The sequence below is a fragment of the Lissotriton helveticus genome, chromosome 2_1 (genome assembly GCF_964261635.1).
Source record: "Lissotriton helveticus chromosome 2_1, aLisHel1.1, whole genome shotgun sequence".
NCBI classification, from domain to species: domain Eukaryota; kingdom Metazoa; phylum Chordata; class Amphibia; order Caudata; family Salamandridae; genus Lissotriton; species Lissotriton helveticus.
This window is the reverse complement of record NC_136059.1, coordinates 1,023,704,422-1,023,723,844: the sequence shown is the minus strand read 5'-3', so window position 1 is coordinate 1,023,723,844 and position 19,423 is coordinate 1,023,704,422. Positions and strand designations below refer to the sequence as shown.

The following is a 19,423-nucleotide window of genomic DNA, read 5'->3' as shown; positions in this document are numbered from 1 at the left end:
TGGTTGTGTTGTGCGGAAATAAATGGTTTTGCCTAATTAACTCACCATAACATATTGACGTCCACGGTTGCTGTGTACTTGTTCAGTAGACCTATTCTCCACTGTTTGCACAGCGCTTGTACAAACTTTGTAGGTCCATTAGACTGGAGTGTCACATTGACATGACATATACATATACACATGTTAGCCCATCTAATCTTTTCCCTTCCTTTTTAAACTCTCTAGAATATCTTCATCCATTTTCTTTCACCAACTCAGGAAATTAAATGAACACACTACACTGTACGTATAGAAAGTTAACTTAAAACATTCTGGTAAGACCTAGTAAAGCTGCATAGACAAAAAGAAAAGAGAAACACAAACATCGTAATAATAAAATGAATCCTTTTCAAAAAGTAGGCAGTTGCTTGTGATGGTGCAGCTAGGACATGCCTGTTCTTCAAGTGCCAGTACTTCATCTTGCCTCAAAGATGTCTCTTGTTTCCGCAGCACTTCACCTGTCACAAAGACTAGTACTTATTCCATCAATAATGAAAAGGCAGATTCCCATCACAGCTCATCGTTTTTATGGCAACAGGTACACGGGCCAAATACAATTCAACCCAAGTTTCCCCACCCATGACCATTTGCATCTACTCAGACGAGACAAATTGTGGAAATCCACTCAAGGCAACAAAGCAGTATGAGATCCCAGTCTCTTCATGCATACACTCTAAATAGTTGTTGATCCAATCTTTACCCTCCTTTCACAGTCACCAGCACCTCTCAAGCAACATCTGCTTTTAAATAACACACTTGAGGTCATTTTATAAATTTGCACTTGTCTTTTAGAAAAATCATTCTACTCGTGACAACACTTTCACTGGTAACTTCTTGAGGAATATGCAGAAAGATAGGAAGGACCTGTACAACTAATATAATGGGAAAGTTGCCTCCTGGAGATTTCCGCAAAGTGAAAACAACATTGCTAGACACGGACCTCTTTATTTCAAAACTGCAAAATAATTTCTGACTAATGCAAACCCTGAGCCTAGTTAGTTCTTAGGTGCCTTTTTCATGATTTAGACAGAAGGGAAATAATCTCTTGAACGATTTCACAAAGCATACCATGGCTTCCCATATTCCATCCAATTTGTAGTTGTGCATTTCAAGACCTTTTTGCCAATACTACTACCATGTCGTTGAGAACAAATGGCTACTTGGATTGTTCTTCATAGCTACCCATAGAGAATTTACTGTGATACAGCGAGATCAGAACAAGTGTTTTTAATTATTGGGTATCATCCAGCACTGATACCAGAGCTGTGCAATGTGAGTGGATAGCTTGAGAGTAAAAGGCACATATTGCTGTAGAACAACTCCACATAGCTGCACAGGATGTGTTAAAAAGACATGCTACTGCTCAAGCAGCTCAGTTAGAGAAATAAGTGTCCTCAGGGCCAGTATGTGGTGAGACATGTCAGAAGCTTCCCAAAATAATGAACCAGCACAGTTTTAACAGCGTAATCAACAAAAGATATAAAAAAACACCTGTTCACCACTCCACAAGAGGAACACACAATAGAAGGCCTGCGTTAACACACAAATGAAGGCCTGACATTTGTCGTATTGAAAGGGAACTTTGCAAACAGGTCTTCGGCACTCCCGATTTTTGAAAATGGCCTACCAAAACAAGAGTTTTTTACTAGTTATTTTTATTTCATACTCCATTCCAAGATACACCAAGGAAACCCACACACATATGGGTTCTATGTCTCAATAAGGCCCCCATTAAGAGTGCCACAGAGGATATTCTGAAATGTATTGCATGGCATAAAATCAAACTTCGCATGAATAAGAATTTTTTGGGGGCATGAAGGAGCACGTTTAACAAGTTCAGGCCTTTAAATGAGGCATTCCCGGGTAGGTGTTTGTGCTACCTACACGAAATTCCGCATATCCTGATACTTACCGGACACCCCTCACCTCGGGTGACCTGGTGAAATTTATGTGGGTAAATACATTTTCGGCAGTGCAGTGCTTGATGCAAAACTTGAAATTCCGGTAGGTGTGGTAAGAGGTGTTACTACACGCACCGGGATTTAAAGGGGAATTCATAATGAGGACCGTAGTTGAATTTTCAATGCAGTGTCATATTGGTGCCCACACCAACAAAGCTAGCACCTAGGAACAGCTAGGTAATGCCCAGCTACCCACCAGCATTCAGGGAATACGCCCCTCCAGCCCATTACTAGGTGATTTAAACCCGCTAGGAGTGTGGTCTCCTAACACCACTGTGGTTATGGTGTATGAGTTGATGAACAGGTCAGGTTTAGGACACTTGTTCTCACTCAACTTTACTGTTGAACAACCAAGGCACACTTTATAGGCCAACATTCAATACCTAATCAACAATTTAATGTATACCTTAAGTTTATGCCAGCAGCTTTAACATTTTAGAATTTCTGCTTGTGTATGTACTGCCAAAGTGTTTTTTTTTTATGTAACAGCCCACGTTTTCAATAGATGCATAACACATATAATGCTTGCTACGTGTAATTTGTTAATCTCGAAATGGGTTTGCGTAATTTATACTCTGTCTTGCACAAGTGTTCTTTGGCAAGCCCTGTTGCCACACCATTTCTGAGTATTAGTTGGGAATTTGTTCTGTGCTGTTATTGCTTGTGGGTTTTACTTTTAATTACAGATGACTAGGTTCACAGCTTGTGCTTTTTAGGATATCATATGCCAGAGTGTGTGTCATGCTCAGTTTATCAGCACTGTTAGACACTAGTAGGTCATCATTACTGCGTGTGCAACTGCCAATGTTTCTGTACTTGCGAAAACTTGATAAATATTGCCATGACGTAACTAAATCCCATCAAAGTAGGGACATTCCTCTGCTGTTCATACAAGCAAACACGTACTGGCTCCCTAAGGTGGACGGACTGGAGTAATATTTTTACTAATGCCATGGATGCTGAAAGTGGCTGGTGTACATTGCGGGTCTCTGCAGCAGATTAAAAGCAGTTTAGTGACCCCCCCCCCTCCTTTTTTTCTTTCTCTCTTCCTTTTCTTCTCTCTCTCTGGCCCCGCCATGCCGCAACATTGCAAGAACAGTACAAGTATTACGAATGTTTTGCTCTGTATATGGAAAATTTACTTTCAATAAAAATATTTTGAAAAAAAAAAGCAGTTTGTATTTTCTTGCTGGCAGGGTCGGTGTTTGCACCAGCCGCTCTGAGCGAAGCAAAATTGGTATCCGTGTGATTCGAAGTGCCTTCTCCGTGTATGCGAGATAGCGCTTTAGGACACGTTAAAGCAGACAAAGCTTAGATAATGGTGGTAAAACTTACGAATCACTTTAAAAAAAATGAAGTGGCTTGATTTGATCAAGCGGTAAGGTAGGGACGGTGGCAGAGTCTCTTCCTCCGCTTTCTAGAACTGGTTAGCGCTACGGCTATGAGCAAGGCTGCATGATTATATTTACTGACCAGCACTATTGTGACATTATTTCAATTTGATACATTTTAAAAGCACAATGAAACCATTTTTGTTTAATGGTAATTTTAAATGCCTGACTGGTATTGATACCTCCCAAGGTGCCTGAGCTCGATCATTTGCCTGCACGCCTCGTTCCGACTCTGTGACTAGCACCGTTGGGCGGAGGGCGGACAGGCGAGAGCCAGACTCACTTCCGGTGTGCGAGCGGTCAGCGCTCTAGTTTACACAAGGGCGAGAGCCATGAAGGCAGGAAGAAGCAGCGGGCGCTTGCGGTAAGGTAGGGACGGTGGCAGAGTCTCTTCCTCCGCTTTCTAGAACTGGTTAGCGCTACGGCTATGAGCAAGGCTGCATGATTATATTTACTGACCAGCACTATTGTGACATCATTTTAATTTGAAACATTTTAAAAGCACAACGAAACCATTTTTGTTTAATGGTAATTTTAAATGCCTGACTGGTATTGATACCTCCCAAGGTGCCTGAGCTCGATCATTTGCCTGCACGCCTCGTTCCGACTCGGTGACTAGCACCGTTGGGCGGAGGGCGGACAGGCGAGAGCCAGACTCCCTTCCGGTGTGCGAGCGGTCAGCGCTCTAGTTTACACAAGGGTGAGAGCCATAAAGCCCCTTTTCCATTTCGAGCGCGCAGCGGTCGCGCGCAGTGGATCACCTGTGAGATCGCCTAAGAGGAGCCAAAGAGTAGCCCGTCTGCGCCCGTCCGCGCCAGAACGGGCCAGGGGCCATGGAGGATTATACATTTTTACCTCATGCATCCCCCCTGGAAAGAATAACATACTCCTCTAAGGTACTGCGAAGCTTAAATATTCACTATGCGTCAGGCATAAGCTGCAGTATGCGGACTGAGGTTGAAGGCCCTTTTTCTTGTCGCCTCTGTCACACTCAGTTCTCTACGCAATTGAGAAATATATATTGCGGAAGATGTCCTGATTCATTAACTTCCACCATCTCGCTGGTCGCGGATGACCTTCCAATGGGGAGGAAAAACATTTTATGTAATATAAGGTCCCTTTCGAATCATACTGCGGAGGTTTGGGAACTAATCTCCTCCAAACAACCTGACGTATGCTATCTCACAGGAAACTTGGCTTAAGCCACATTGTACTCCAGCCATACCTTTAGCTACTCCCTGTAATTACAAAATAGTTAGATTGGACCGTCCTTTGAAAATTGGCGGTGGAATTGCTATTGTACATAAGGAAGAGCTGGTAGTTTCGGTCCTGGAGGAATTCAGCTCTTCCGACATTGAAATCTTAGTTTTCAAAATACACACATCCTCTAAAGAAAACTATAAAGGCGCTTTAGTTTATCGGCCACCTGGTCCCTACAGTAATTTCACCAATGTTTTGGTAGAATTACTAGCCCCACATATTAACAATGATAGTGAGTTCATATTAGTTGGAGATTTTAATGTACATAGTGAGAGATCAGACTGTAATGAGGCACAATCTCTACTAACAGACCTATCATCCATGGGCTTAATATTAAGGAACCATGGACCCACACACCAGGCAGGTCATACCTTAGACCTGATATTTTCTAATGTTCCACTTGTCTCCTGCCCGCCCGCAATGCAGGTGAGCTGGACTGACCATTTTATTTTGGAATTTACTACCCCTCTCCGAGTACCCACTCCTCTATGCCCCAGCTTACTACCTTGCATCCGTAGACAGTGGCATAAAGTTACTAACCTGACCTTTGGAGAAAATTTTTATCCTCCTATCCTCCTACCCTCGGATAACATTGAAACTGCTCTCAAAAAATTTGAAGAAGGAACCAAGAAAGTTATAGATAAAATTGCCCCATTAAAACATTTTAAATCTAGGCCAGCCAAAAAGCAAGAAATTTGGTTCTCTGACCATCTAAGAACACTTAAATTAGGGGCTAGGAAATTAGAAAAAAGATGGAGAACATCCCATCTTTTAGAGGATAAGAACAAATATTGGGATGCATTATCCTTTTACCATAAAGCGATTCGTACTGCTCGAAAAACTTATATCGCATCACAAATACAAGAGGCAGGGAACTCCTCCAGGGTTCTTTTCCAAATTTTACAAACATTTGCTAAACCCACTGCCTGCGAAGCCCCTGATATATCTTCCCAACAGTTGTGTGATGAAATTTCCTGTTTTTTCACTAATAAAATCGATAACATCTACGACAAAATAGTGTGTTCGAACCAGGCTACATCTTTAAATGTAGAACCCCCCCCCCCCAATTTTACAGAAATTATATCAGATTCACACTTTTTAAATATCCTTCCACCCATTTCATTACAAGAAACATCTACTTTGATAAAACAGATTAAAAGTGGGAGTACAGAGGACACTATCCCTGCCAGACTAATGCCTGCACTGGATGAACAACTATGTCCAACGATTACTGAATTGGTGAATCTCTCACTTATTTCAGGCATCGTCCCTAAGGAGTGGAAGCAAGCTCTTGTCAGACCTATAAGGAAAAACACCGCCATACCTTGGTCTGACCTAACTAACCTAAGACCTATTTCCCTATTACCATTCTTAGGGAAACTTATAGAAAAGCATGTGAACCACTACCTATCCGGACATATCGAACTTGCCAATGCTCTGGATGATTCCCAGTCAGGATTCCGCCCCAAATACAGTACAGAATCCACTCTCTTATCTGTTACTGATGACCTCCACATGTACCAGGACAAGGGCTTTTCAGTCATCTTGGTTCTATTAGATCTGTCGGCAGCGTTCGACACCGTGTCTCATACCATCCTAATTCAACGGTTGTCGAACGCTGGCATTAAGAACAAAGCCCTTGACTGGTTGAAGAGTTTCCTTTCTGATCGCACCCAGAGAGTCACCATGGGTGCGTATCGCTCAGCGGAAATAGAGGTTTCTAAGGGGGTGCCACAGGGCTCATGTTTGAGCCCCACTCTTTTTAATATCTATGTGGCACCCCTGGCAGGAGTATTACGTAGGTATGGCTTTATTCCCGTATCATACGCAGATGATACCCAGCTCCTTTTTCCTTTTAAAACTCTTTCTGCTGAGGTTAGGAACTCTTTTTCTTCAGGTATGAAGGAAGTGGCAAAATGGATGTCTACAAACTATCTCCAATGTAACATCAGCAAAACTGAGGTCATGTTGTTTGGGGAGGCTAAAATACTATGGACTCCTGAATGGTGGCCATCGGAATTAGGAGCAGTCCCTGAACCAAAACAGGTCGTGAAGAATCTGGGAATTCGGCTTGATCACGACCTGTCACTAAAACAACATATAAGCTATATCTCAGGGATATGCTTCCATACCATCGGTATGCTCCGCAAAGTTTTTCCACTTCTACCTGACTCTGTTAGGAAAACATTAGTTCAAGCATTGATCATTAGCCGGTTCGATTATTGCAATGGCTTGCTGCTTTCTGCAAATGAGGGAGTGCTGGCTAAGTTGCAGGTCATCCAGAACACGGCAGCCCGCCTTGTTCTGAATGCCCCTGCGAGAACCGCCTCTAAGCCTCTCCTGGAACAACTTCATTGGCTCCCAATTCGACAAAGAGCCAAATTTAAAATATGCTGCTTGATCCATAAGTGCTTGAATGGACAGGGGCCGGTTTATCTTGAGCGGAAATTTGTCCCTTACATTCCAGCACGATCCCTTAGATCAAGCAATGATCTCCTTCTTGTGGTTCCTCGAGTTAAAAAAGCCAGACACGGAGATAGAGCTTTGTCCATCATTGGTCCCAAGTTATGGAATAAACTCCCTCTGCAGTTAAGACAATGTAAAGAACATCTTACATTCCGGAAATCTTTAAAAACTATCTTGGTTAAAAATGAAATCTAAAATGTCAGCCTCATATCATGCCTGCTAGCTTACCGGTTCTAAAAGCGCAGAGATACTCCAGCTGGAGTGGATTCAAGCGCTATACAAACCAATAAATAAATAAATAAAATAAATTCATTGTATTCAACTGTTTTAATAGGGACATACCGTAACAATTCTTGCGAAAGCTGTTAGAGCTGGCTTTCTAACAGTTAAAATCTTTGTTAGGTTTAGTATGAAGATTTGTTATTTATGTTTTGTAAGATTGCGTACTCGAGGTATTTTAAAATGCTTGAAGTCTGCACTAGTTGGACAGAGGTTAAAAGAACAAGCATTGGCATAGCCAATAGGTCTCGACTTTGGGACCTTATAAGTATTTAGTTATGCAGCACAATATCCTTGGTGCAACAACACCCACTGTTGCATGGCTAAACACTTATAAGGTCCCAAAGTCGAGACCTATTGGCTATGCCAATGCTTGTTTATATATGCGCATATAGAAAGAACCATTTGGGCCCCACATAACTGATCGTCGGGTAAACTGAATTACCTAAGGAAGGATACTTTAATATCACTAAACCATTCCTCTGGCCCGCTCAGCATCAAATACATCTTCCATCATTTACTTCTTTTGTAAGTGTGCATTTGGTTTCCGCAGTAACCGCACAATGCAGGTCAAAGGGCACGCTTCACTGTCCGAGGACACTGTCTTTTAGTCAAAGAAACGGGGTCAAAAAATACAAAGGCCCAGTAAAGGGCAGAGTGCTGTTCATGAGTGCATTGATACGGCCCCTCGACTCCCCTCCTTCACTCTCAGCTGTTCGCTCTTGAACCTTCGCGCGTGGGGGAAATGAAGACGTGCGGTGAATGAGCTGAGGGGGTGGGGGGGGCAGGATACAGTCACTCAGAGCCTCTCCCTGCCATAGTCCGAGTTACATGGGAAGGGTTTATCAGCACCGCATTGCTGCCCAAGTGGTTCATCGAGAGGTGGGACAGACACCACGGTGACTAGAAGGCTAGAAGGGCTGGGGCGGAGCCATGGCAGCAGAGCCCTGCATTGTCTGAAGGACGGCTTCCCGTAAAGTTAAGGAAAGCCAGACAGAGCTCTTAACGGTGACTTACAGAGCAGGTTTTTTTTGTTCATGCAGACAATCGCGCCACAGAAAGGCCATATGTTGATCCTGTAGGGGCTGGGATCGTTGTGTACATTCCTATGAGTGTGTGAGAAAGATGCTCTGACTTCCGCATTGCAGGTTGCGTGGGCCAACGACTATGCTGTTAGGAAGAAGGTAATCCGATCAGAAGAAGGGTTTCATCGAATTCAGGTGGGGACAAGGAGAGGAGCTCGTCGAATATATTCTGGCAAGTTGGATGTTTCTGTGGAAAGTTAAGGGGTGGACTGGGTGATTGCCCGCTACAGATCATGCTGTATCACCCCAGTACAGACTCTTCTGGTCTGCCGCAGGCTTCTCGGCGTCATCCTATTGGTGACTGCATTGAATGTGTGACAATGGGTTTCAATCTCGTGGGGCTGGAGCAATGGTTGCATAAAATGATGCTCCCCCAATTCCTAACCAGCATTGGCCGCGCGGCAGTAATAGTAATGCCGCCTGGCTGTGAAAGAGAAAGTCATCGCGATCGCTGTGAAAGCAAAATGATCGCGATGACGCTCTAAAATACGCAAGGGATGAGCACAAGCGGGTGGCCGCTTTGGGGGCACTTCCAAAAGCCGCTACTAAATGTCTCTCCGAGCAGCGCATGCGCGCTGACCCAGCGAGACCTAAAAATGGGGTTGAAATTTCATTTTAACCTTCAGAGCAGGCATCCCTAAGTCTGATAATGAGTGAATGCGAAGCTACAATCTCTTCTGAGGGGGGCTGCTCTGCTTTTAATATGACCGTTATAGCACTACTGAACAGAGCTGCCATACTCTGGATGGGACAAAGCATTGGCCTCTCTTCACGGCAGCTGTGACATAAATTGCACAGTACCAGGGTTTCATAAATGCCTAATGGACTTGGAGCACTGGGCATGTTGCATAGCTTGCATCAGATGAACCTTGCATTTCTCACCAGACCAGCTAGAAGTTTATTGGAACACTAGTTTCCCGTCGTATCAGGTCCTTTTATATGTCAACCGGGATGTTATAGGCATGTATGTTGTTATCCGAGTTGGAGCGTGAGGGTACTTTTCACTGAGGCGGTTCCGAATTTGGTTGGGCTGTAACAGGGCTTCACGAGCACTGAAATACTTTTATTTCAACTCCTGCTCTTCCCAGCATGAATCTAGGTTGTTTTGTAAACTAACCAATCATTGGCCTCACCATTGTCTAACAAGTGCATTTTACTCTTGGAGAAAGATAAGTGGGAATAATTCGTATCCATCCTATACATAAAAATGCCCTTCCCCCCTCAATTCTTTATTTATCTGTCTCTCAACCTTTAAACATCTTTGTTCTTCCACTTTTTCCCGATTAAAGGCATCTCAAATACAACACAGAAACCAAACTTTAATTCACCAGGTTCTGTTTTGCAGTGGCTCCATATATTTAGTTGAACCATGTTTCCTCTACTCTACTTCCCAGCAACTGCTATCAGAATTCAGCTTTTCTGTTTGTTTCCCCTGTTCCTCTTTTTCCACTCATACAGACCTCAAGTTGTCACAGGCTCAATATGCGCTAAAGAGATCCAAATGAACCTTCAGATTCAAATGGAATTACCCCGGCTCTGCTCCTTACTTGCAATGTTGGAAACTAATGATCTTTCAGGCAGCGGCGTGCCTACTCTTCTAGCAGCCGTCCCACATCCTTTGCTCTTGACTTTCATAGGTTACAACATTCGTGCACTCAGTTATTAAGCAGGCAGATTAAGGTTTCAATTCACTTTTTTATCCCATATGCTCAAAGGTCCAGGCTCCAGTCATGAAGCCATACATTAATTTTGCTGCACTGTGAAAACAGTAAAAGAGACCGAGAACAAAGCTTTCGGTCAGCTTAGTCCCCCTTCCTATACCATATCCCAATGCCACGGCAGACTTCTTGCCTCCGAAACGGGGCATCAGAGGCAAAGGATTTTACATACCACTAAGGTTCGTAAACAGCCACCATTTTGGTTGTACTTCACCCCTCCTTATTTAATGCATTTAAAGGTATAGTTTTATAATCTGAGGTATAATTGTCTATACTGCTGCTAAGACAAGATATCTATTCCAATGTATAAGATGTTCTGACTTGTGTATGTGATTCATTATCACAAACCTTTCACTGGTAGAGAGAGTGCCATTGGGAAATACAGTGACTGGTAAGTTCAGCTTGCTTTATTGACTGTGGTTCCAAGATGGAAACATTTGTACATGTGCAATGTATGATTATATGGCAGGTTTTAATACTCCCAGAATGTTGCTTCATATTCTGGATATACTTGCAGGAGTATGGAATGACTTTAAGATAGTGACAATCTTTTGATGAGCGTTTTCTTTACCTATCCACAGCAAATTTTCCAGAAGATGTAGTTGACAATCTTCCTTCGGATATATCCACTGGCATATACTATGGCTGGGGTTGTGTCGGTGATGGAGACGTACACAAGATGGTTATGAGCATTGGCTGGAACCCATTCTATAAAAACACTAAGAAGTCCGCGGTAAGAGCATAACCCCATAGCTTGTTTAGGATGACTATTGTGTTCAAACTCTTAACCCATGTTCACGATTTGTGAATGTTCAGTATCCAAAAACTCAGTGTTGCCTGTTGTGCTACATTACGGTTACATTGGAGATAATTCAAGTTTATTATTGCAAAAGACTTATTGATACACCATGAGATGGATGGTAATGTTACTAAGTGCACATAAACTTTAGTGATTTGCTTTGGTAATTGCACTTTAATTGCCGAATTGTTTCAAAGTGATGGGCACAAAAAAAACAAGCATTGACATAGCCAATAGGTCTCGCCAGAGCTATTGGTTTTGGCAATGTATTTAAGCTATGCTGTAAAGCAGCATGGCTACTGTGCAGCATGTTGAAAAGTTATAATATAAAAAGTGTTAATTATTTTTGTTACCTTATATGTAACCAATAAGACATTATATAGAACTGAACGACCCTATTAAAAAAAGAATTAACATTAAAAATGTCTTCTAGTTTTCTTGTTCTTGCAATGCATATTGAGAAGAAGTGGAATTAAAAGTATTATTTTTTTCTAATATTACTTCTAAGACTAGTAACCTTTCTAATATGGTGGGAAAGCATATTTTCAGTCTTCCATGGTACTCCCGGGGGGGGGGGCGGCCGGACGGGGGGGGGAGGAGGGAGGAAGGAGGAATAGAGGGGTTGGGGTGTTAAGCTCATTGTTAAATCTCCTTGCATGTATGTATATGTGAAGCTCAGAAGCGCAAATAGGTATGTACATAATTGCAAAACACTTTCGAAATTGGGAGAAAATGGTTTCGTGCTTTTATTGCGTCACTTTTTTTTGCATTTTTATATAGCACTAACTCTGACCCAAAGGTATTGGAGTGCTTTAGGTGAGCACCAGTTACATTGCACAAGTGCACATTTATGGAGATTAATGATTTGCCCAAAATAGATAGACACTAAAATAGACACATTGAAGTATACTTCCATATTCACACAATAACGTACAAAGGCTAAAACCAGGGCCACTGGAATTATACAGCACAGCTAAGTAAATCATGTGGCAAAATTACATTAACTCACCATAACTGAAACAGACTAGGTATGGAGATCGGTTCATAAACACAAGACCTTAAACACACTTGCAGTCACATATTGCAGCCTAAAGAAAACACAAACACACAAACCTATGGTGGTTAACACATACCTGAAAAAAACACTTTCGAAAAGAGACAATTATACATAAACACACACACAAAGAGTTAGACAGGGAGACATACTTATGAGCACAAGCTTGACCTAAAAAACCTGTAAATATGTTTTGTGTCGGCAGCAGTGATGACGCTGTAAGTTCACAGTGCCCCCTGCGCCACAACATAAAATGTCTCCAGTATTTCTAAGACTGTTTTAATTTTGTGCATTTGCACATGAAAGAGCACGCAAAAACACATCAATAAACTTTTGTACACAGCAGAGTTAAACAATTTCTAATTTTGTACTTTGATCCAACTGAATACTTTTTTCTGCAAACCGGCCTTTAACGCCATTCAAAAGGGTTTCTGAAAAAGCATCTTTCACTAAAGTGCCCAAATTCTAAATCGGTCCCTCCTTTGCTCTAACCGTGATCACCAAAGCGCCCGAGGCGGTAACTGGGTGTGTGAAGCACACTGTGTGATCCGTTTAACCTACGTCATTCTTTTATGCACCTATTTATTTGTAGGTTGCTAGAAATGAATCCCACCTCTGCCACCAATGTTAGAAATGGGATCTCTGGTTGGCTAAAGCTTGCGCCAAATCCATGCAGAGACCACCACTCTAGTCAGGGCAAGGGAGTTACACGCCAAAGATATCCCCATCTCAACTCCTTGGTAGCTTGGCACGAGCAGTCAGGCTTATCCCGGAGGCCATGTGTAAAGCATTTGCGCACGTACACAGCAGCAATATTCCAGGCACACTACAAAAGGAACTCCACACAAGGTTAGTTAAAAAAATAGCCTTTGTATTCTCATAACACATTAGAATAGTAAACACATAATATACATGGTGCCACCTGGCACTGGGTCATATCTACAAGGGATTATATACACCCAACAGGGCCCACTGGGCCACAGTCAGAACCATCACAAAGCGTACTTAGTAAAAGCAAAACATGTCATCAACGTACAACCAGTAACCACTAGTAATCACTGTACTTAGCATCAGCCTGTAACATAAACTACATTATGCACAGTATCGCATTTAGGCACGGAATACCTTCTGCGCCAACCTCACCAGCATAAAACACAGTAGAGAATATCTTAAACCTAACCACAGTAGGCACAACCTCATAATCATAAAAACCACATTTTAGAGGCATAAATCAGGGTATGTAAATCATAGTATATAAATTAAATTTCCTTGCACAACATAATTATCATTGGGCCTGACGCCCTATTAACCGAATAGTCCCCCTGGCCAACTGGCCACCTCAAAGGGGCTCAAACGCCCTGTGTCCCGAATGTCAGGGCTGCTGCCTATGCAGCGGAAGTCAAGGTGCGCCATTGCGCAAACCTGAACGTAGCAGCTGCCCACTGCTTGCTGGGCAGCTAGGAAACTCACTGGCACCTCTGTGCCTTCTGGACAGATAGACAAACGTTGCAGCTGCCCGCTGGTGCGGCACAGCTGGGGTAGGATAATGTGCTCCGATCAGTGGGGCCCCCCTGGGGCCCTTAAAAACAAATAGCCCATCATTGGAGCGCACTGGCTCTTGAAACTAAACATGCCCACAAAACGTGGCAGCTGCCCTCTAGCACTCGGGGCAGCTGTAAATTAAACTAGGGGCCCAGCGCATGGTGCCCTCCGGCCCCCACAGGGCGTCTAAATAACCTTGCCCCCCATGTTGGAGCAATCCGGGTTCTGAACTAAACTCATGGCACACGTTGGAGCGGCCCGCTGCCAGACGGGGCCGCTCAGGCTCTGTGCTTTCAACAGGCACCAACACCCAGAGCCGCTACAGAGCGCCACTCACCGGCTCTCCCTGGAGGCTCGACTCTCCCGGTCTCCTCTTCGCTTCACCCGGGCCCCCTCGTGGGACTCGGGACTCTTTAGCGGCACTTGGGGTAACACGCGGGGCTCTCCCTCGGCCACGGGAGCCCCACCGACTCGCCTCAACCCTTCTCTTCTCCTGGCTTCATCCAGGCCCCCTCATGGGACCCGGGACTTCATCACGGAGCCTGCGAGACTCTGACCGGATCTCTGGTGGCGGGGCGGGACGTCCTCTCCTCGCTCCGCCCATTTCCTAGGCAAACGTGTCTGACTTCCTGGTCGAAAAGACCGCGCCACAGCGGTGATTTCGTGAAACAGGCAAATCGCGGGGTGGGCTCCCGCCAAGGCAGCCATAGCGGGGTGGGCACCCGCAGCAAAAACAAACATAGAGCAAGGTGGGCACCCGCAAAACCAGCATTCGGCGTGGTGGGCTCCCGCTCACCAACAACAACAAAAGTGGATAATGAGGGGTAGGCTCCCTCTCGATTCACAATATGAAGCGGGATGAGCACCCGCTCAAAGTGGCAATTTGCGGGGTAGGCACCCACGACAAATGCAGCATAAGCAGGCTGGGCACCCGTAATTCAGGCATCATGGGGGAATCCCTACTAGGGGGATTCCCTCTCCAAAGGGAGGCTGCAGCACAGCGCTGCACAGCACACGCTTCTCCCTTTCAGGGGAATTTAGAATAAAGCGCTCCTCATCAACAGAGAGCCAAGGGCTCTCCCAAGTAAAAGTAAAGCGCTCACAGGACGCTAAGGAGCCACAGCTCCTGTAGCAGGTAAAGGTCCAGGAGAGGTTTCAGGGGCAGAGCTGTGCCCAGGGGCCAGCATACAGGGCCCTCCAGCAGGGAGGCAGCCCCCGTGGCGGTCCCTCCTGGGCCCCAGCAGCAGCAAGCCTCCCCTCCGTCAGGATCAGGAGCAGAACAGGCAAAGTCCAAGGAAGGAGTTCAGGGGCAGAGCTGGGCCCAGGGGCCAGCACACAGTACCCTCCAGCAGGAAGGCAACCCCCATGGCGGTACCTCCTGGGCCCCAGCAGCAGCAAGCCCCTCCCCCCCCTCAAGTCAAGTGAACAACAACATGCATGGGGTCACAGCCCCTATATTTATATGCCCTTTTCCTTTGTGTCACAGCACAGGGTTTGGGGATACCAGTCAGAACTGGTTTAGGGAAGCTTTGGAGCACTTTGTTTTGTTCAGCTCCTCTCTCCTTTGTCTGGTGGGGGCTCAGTGATTAGACGCACCTCAGGGAGCGGATCTAGCATTGTGGAGGGAAGGCACAGTCCTATTCAGGTCACAGGTGCAACTCCTCCCACCCATCTGTATGCAGATCTCTCTATTCACCACTGGGCAAACTTCCCCTGTCTCCTGGAGCCACCCACCTCTCGGCTCCTGTCAATCACAAGCCAGAAATGCAATTCACACCAGGCAGGCAGACACACAGTACACAGACGTGTCAATTTCTAAAAGTGGCATTTCTCCACCAGATCTGCGCACACCATTGTGCAGCATTTATCCTCACGAGTTCATACATTCTAAACTCGCCCCTGCACTCCTCTTATACCAGGAATTACCATGGACACACATATCCCCCTTGCATTCCTATGGGAGGGCAGGCCAATCTCACCACACGCACTCAGAGCGCGCACGCACTTTGCACTGGGCCACAGTGCTAAAGTGCCCAGAGGCCTAAAATCACTACCACCATGTCCGAGCTGAAGGCAAAAAGTTCAGGGGTGAACCTGCCAAAAAGGGCCAAGTCCAACATAGGTGTTCATTAGTTGATTCACTCATGTATTCAAAATGTAGCTGGTTTATGTTAAACATGTGATCAGATTACCTGGAATCTGGGGAACTGTGTTCAAGTCTCGGCAATGACGCTGAACATCCTGTGATTCTGGGCAAATCACTTAATCTCCCCTGGCTAACAAAACTGAATGTGTCCTCATGTGCTGTGTAAAGCGCTCTGATACCCGATTTGGGTCAAGTTTGCGCTATATAAAACTCCGGGGAAAAAAAAGTCTCCTTCGTTATTTATTTTTAGAAAGGCCCTGAAAACTTGGGTTTTCTCTCAGGATTAGGAGATATTTGAGTATCTGCAAGGACCATCTCTCCTGTAGCTGTACCAGTTTCTATAGCGCCAAGACACTGCCGGACAGGAGCTGCGCTTAATAAATCAATTTGATTCATTCATTCATTGTTATCATCATTATTATTATCCTCTTAGCACTACAATTAACATCTTTCATTAGCAAATAAAATCACTGTTTTTTTTATCCTCAGAAGGATAAAAGACAGAGCCAGTCCTGTGAGAAATCTAATCCGTGACACACCAGTTACACATGCACCTCTGCAGTAGGCGCTGAACCAACTGTGCTATGCTGCTGAGTGGAAACTTGGGTTTTGAGCCCTGCCCATTTCACAAATGCCACTAAAGTCGCCAACAGAGAACAGTGAATGCTGACCCCTCTGATGTCTGACTGGTTTTCGAGTAGGTCTTCAGTCTCTTTTGATAAGACTGGGCTAGTGACTATGATCAAGACCAGTGTTTTACAATCCTGGCTACCCCACTCGATCAAAATGTGTGATCCCTGGAAAATCACTTCATTTCCTTGATTTCACTTTTCTGTCAACAGCTTTGCGCGCACTGAAGCGCTTGAGTTGAGAGTTGTGCGCGATACAAGAAAGCCCATCCATGCTGTTGTTGAACGGAGCATTTACCATCCCCCTCGGACTGTGCCACTTTTGGCACGTTCTAGCCCAGCCCTGCCCGGTGCAGCTGTGACACAGAGTGTACGGAAACTGCACCTGTTTCTATAGTGCCAAGACGCCGCTGGCCAGGAGCTGCGCTTAATAAATCAATTTGATTCATTCATTCATTGTTGTTGTTATCATTATTATTAGCCTCTTAGTACTACAATGAACATCTTTCATTAGCAAATATCATACTGATTTTTTTCATCCTCAGAAGGGTAAAAGACTGAGCCAGTCCTGTGAGAAATCTAACCTGTGACGCATCAGTTACACATGCCCCTCTGGAGTAGGCGCTGAGCCAACTGAGCTATGCTGCTGAGTGGAGACTTGGGTTTTGAGCTCTGCATTAGGAATGCCTGCCCGTTTCACAAATGCCACTGAAGTCGCCTACCGAGAACAGTGAATGCTCACCCCTTTGATGTCTGACTGGTTGTCGAGTGGGTCTCCAGTCTCTTTTGAGAAGGGTGGGCTAGTGACTATGATCAAGACCGGTGTTTTTCAATCCTGGCTACCACACTCTATCAAAATGTGTGATATCTGGTAAATCACTTCATGTCCTTGATTTTGCTTTTCTGTCAACAGCTTTGCGCCCACTGAAGCGCTTGAGTTGAGAATAGTGCGCGATACAAGAAAGCCCATCCATGCTGTTGTTGAAGGAGCATTTACCATCCCCCTCAGACTGCGGCGCTTTTGGTGGGTTCTAGCCCAGCCCTGCCCGGTGCAGCTGTGACACCAACTGTACGGGAACAGAGCTGGACGTCAAGTGCATGAACACATTAGGCTCCAGGGCACAAATCACTGTCAGAGTCTTACATACATCACGAGATCAAAGCCAGGACAACAAAGAGCGCTGATGGCCAGTATCTGGAACTCTCCAGACTTCCAGGGCGACATGCATCTGAAATCAAAGCGACGTGAGTTTAGAGGATGTGGAGTTGCGGCCAGAGCTTTAGAACTGGAAAAATTTGGTTCGCGCCCTGGTGCGAGAGAGAAACGCTTTGCCAAAGAGCGTGTCAGGTAGCAGGTAGCAGGTAGGACAAAAGCAATTACAGGAAACAGTGCCCGGCCGCGCGGCCACAAAGTGAACGCGAAGCGAAGTCTTTGAAATACGAAACCGAACAGATGGCACACAGCGCGCCCCTGCTCGTAACCGTAGGCCATGGGCGGATACATGGTGGGACATGCAGCCGCCTTTGACCAATTGCATGATGTCTGTTTTTAGAAAGACCTACGCAAAGACCAATTAAAATAATGCACAAAAAAAACCACATGCAGAAGCGTGTGGCAAGCCTTGAGTGATTCCAAGAGGTCCTTTTCCTAGAGCAGCGCATGTGCGCTGTGCTAGGCTCGACCTAAAAAGGAGAAAGACAAAAAAAAGTACAAGTCACAGCAGCACAGTACTCACTGCCGAAAAATCAACCATAAGTGATGGAAGGCACAGACGAGTATCAGCAAGTAATTGCGGCATGCTTATCATCCAGACAGGATGAAGCATAGCACAAACAAAGTAAGTGCAGAGCAGTAAACACGTACAGCATTTCTGCGCATGAGTGGCAACTCTATTTAGCAGCTGTAGTCTGATATAGGCCGGGCAGGTACCTCGCTCCTAGGGTAAGAGTCAACAGCCCCTTCAGCCAGGGGAGGGCAGGATTCTTATAAGCTCAATAATTAAAGTTCATCCAGTACTGTGCTTAGAGGTAACCATATGTTAGTTCCAGCTGACCTGCATTTTGCAAGAGGTATGTTTTGAAGGGTTACCAAATATCTCTGTCTAGAAGAGGGTGGCAATATATATGCATACATTTCTAATTGTTCATTGCAATACACTAGGTCCGCAGTCGACTGCTTGAACTTGGAGGCTCGTCCTCAGGCCACATCTTTCACGTAGCCTAGGAGACCTACACCTGGGTCCACCTCCATTTCATAGCTAGTTATTGCAGATAGAGCTGCAAATATCTCCGCCTTCCAGTATTTATGTACCACAGGGCACGCCTATGCTAAATGCAAGAAGCCTGCACCCAACTTCTCACAGCTTGTCATCTTGTCTTAAGCCATATCTATGTAATGATTTGGGGTATAGTATGCGTGATCTGGAATTTAAAATGTATGGTACAAAATCTGCTGAAGAAGGCCTGACCAGCTTGAGTGTAGATACATTTCCAGACCGTGGGGCATAGCTTGTGAAGCCAACATGGTGGACGCTCTTTAACGAAGCTCCGCATGAATATCTCTAATCCTGCTTTTTATCCGACAACGTACTGGCTATCGAAAGTTCCCCTAGTTGATTCCTGTGCCTTACACTGCAGGGTAAAGCTGTGGAGGCGACTTGGAATGCAGAGAATGCCCTGCAGCGCCGACCGCAGCACTAACGGATCGCGTTGGCGGTGGGGGAGAGGATGCTCCTTGGCTTGGGCCTTCCTGAGTGGAGTTAACTGCGTTGGAAGTGAGGCTCCATAGACATTGTTCGCCCTCCAATCTCCTTGCAACACAGAGGCCATGAAGGCGGCCCGCCCACCCCCGCTGATGCCGGCTGGCTGAGTCACGAGGTGTGGGCCAATGCGGTCGGCGCTGAGAACCATGGGCTTGCTCTGCTGCGGCACCCAAGCTGCGTAGATTCCGCACTCACTTCCGGAAGAGACTCCCCGCTAACTGCTCCAAATCACCTTCCAGGGCTCCTCCAATGTGTGAACACTCTCCTTCCCAGTCACATTATACTGGGGCCT

General features: G+C 45.3%; 1 protein-coding gene across 1 annotated transcript in view; it reads left to right on the top strand.

The window, feature by feature from the left end:
• Positions 1-19,423, top strand: part of RFK (riboflavin kinase) — a 78,199-nt gene that overhangs the window by 7,852 nt on the left and 50,924 nt on the right. The window contains exon 2 of the mRNA XM_078675790.1: positions 10,781-10,932. Within this exon, the coding sequence (XP_078531916.1) occupies positions 10,781-10,932 (152 nt within the window). The remainder of the gene's footprint in view (positions 1-10,780; positions 10,933-19,423) is intronic.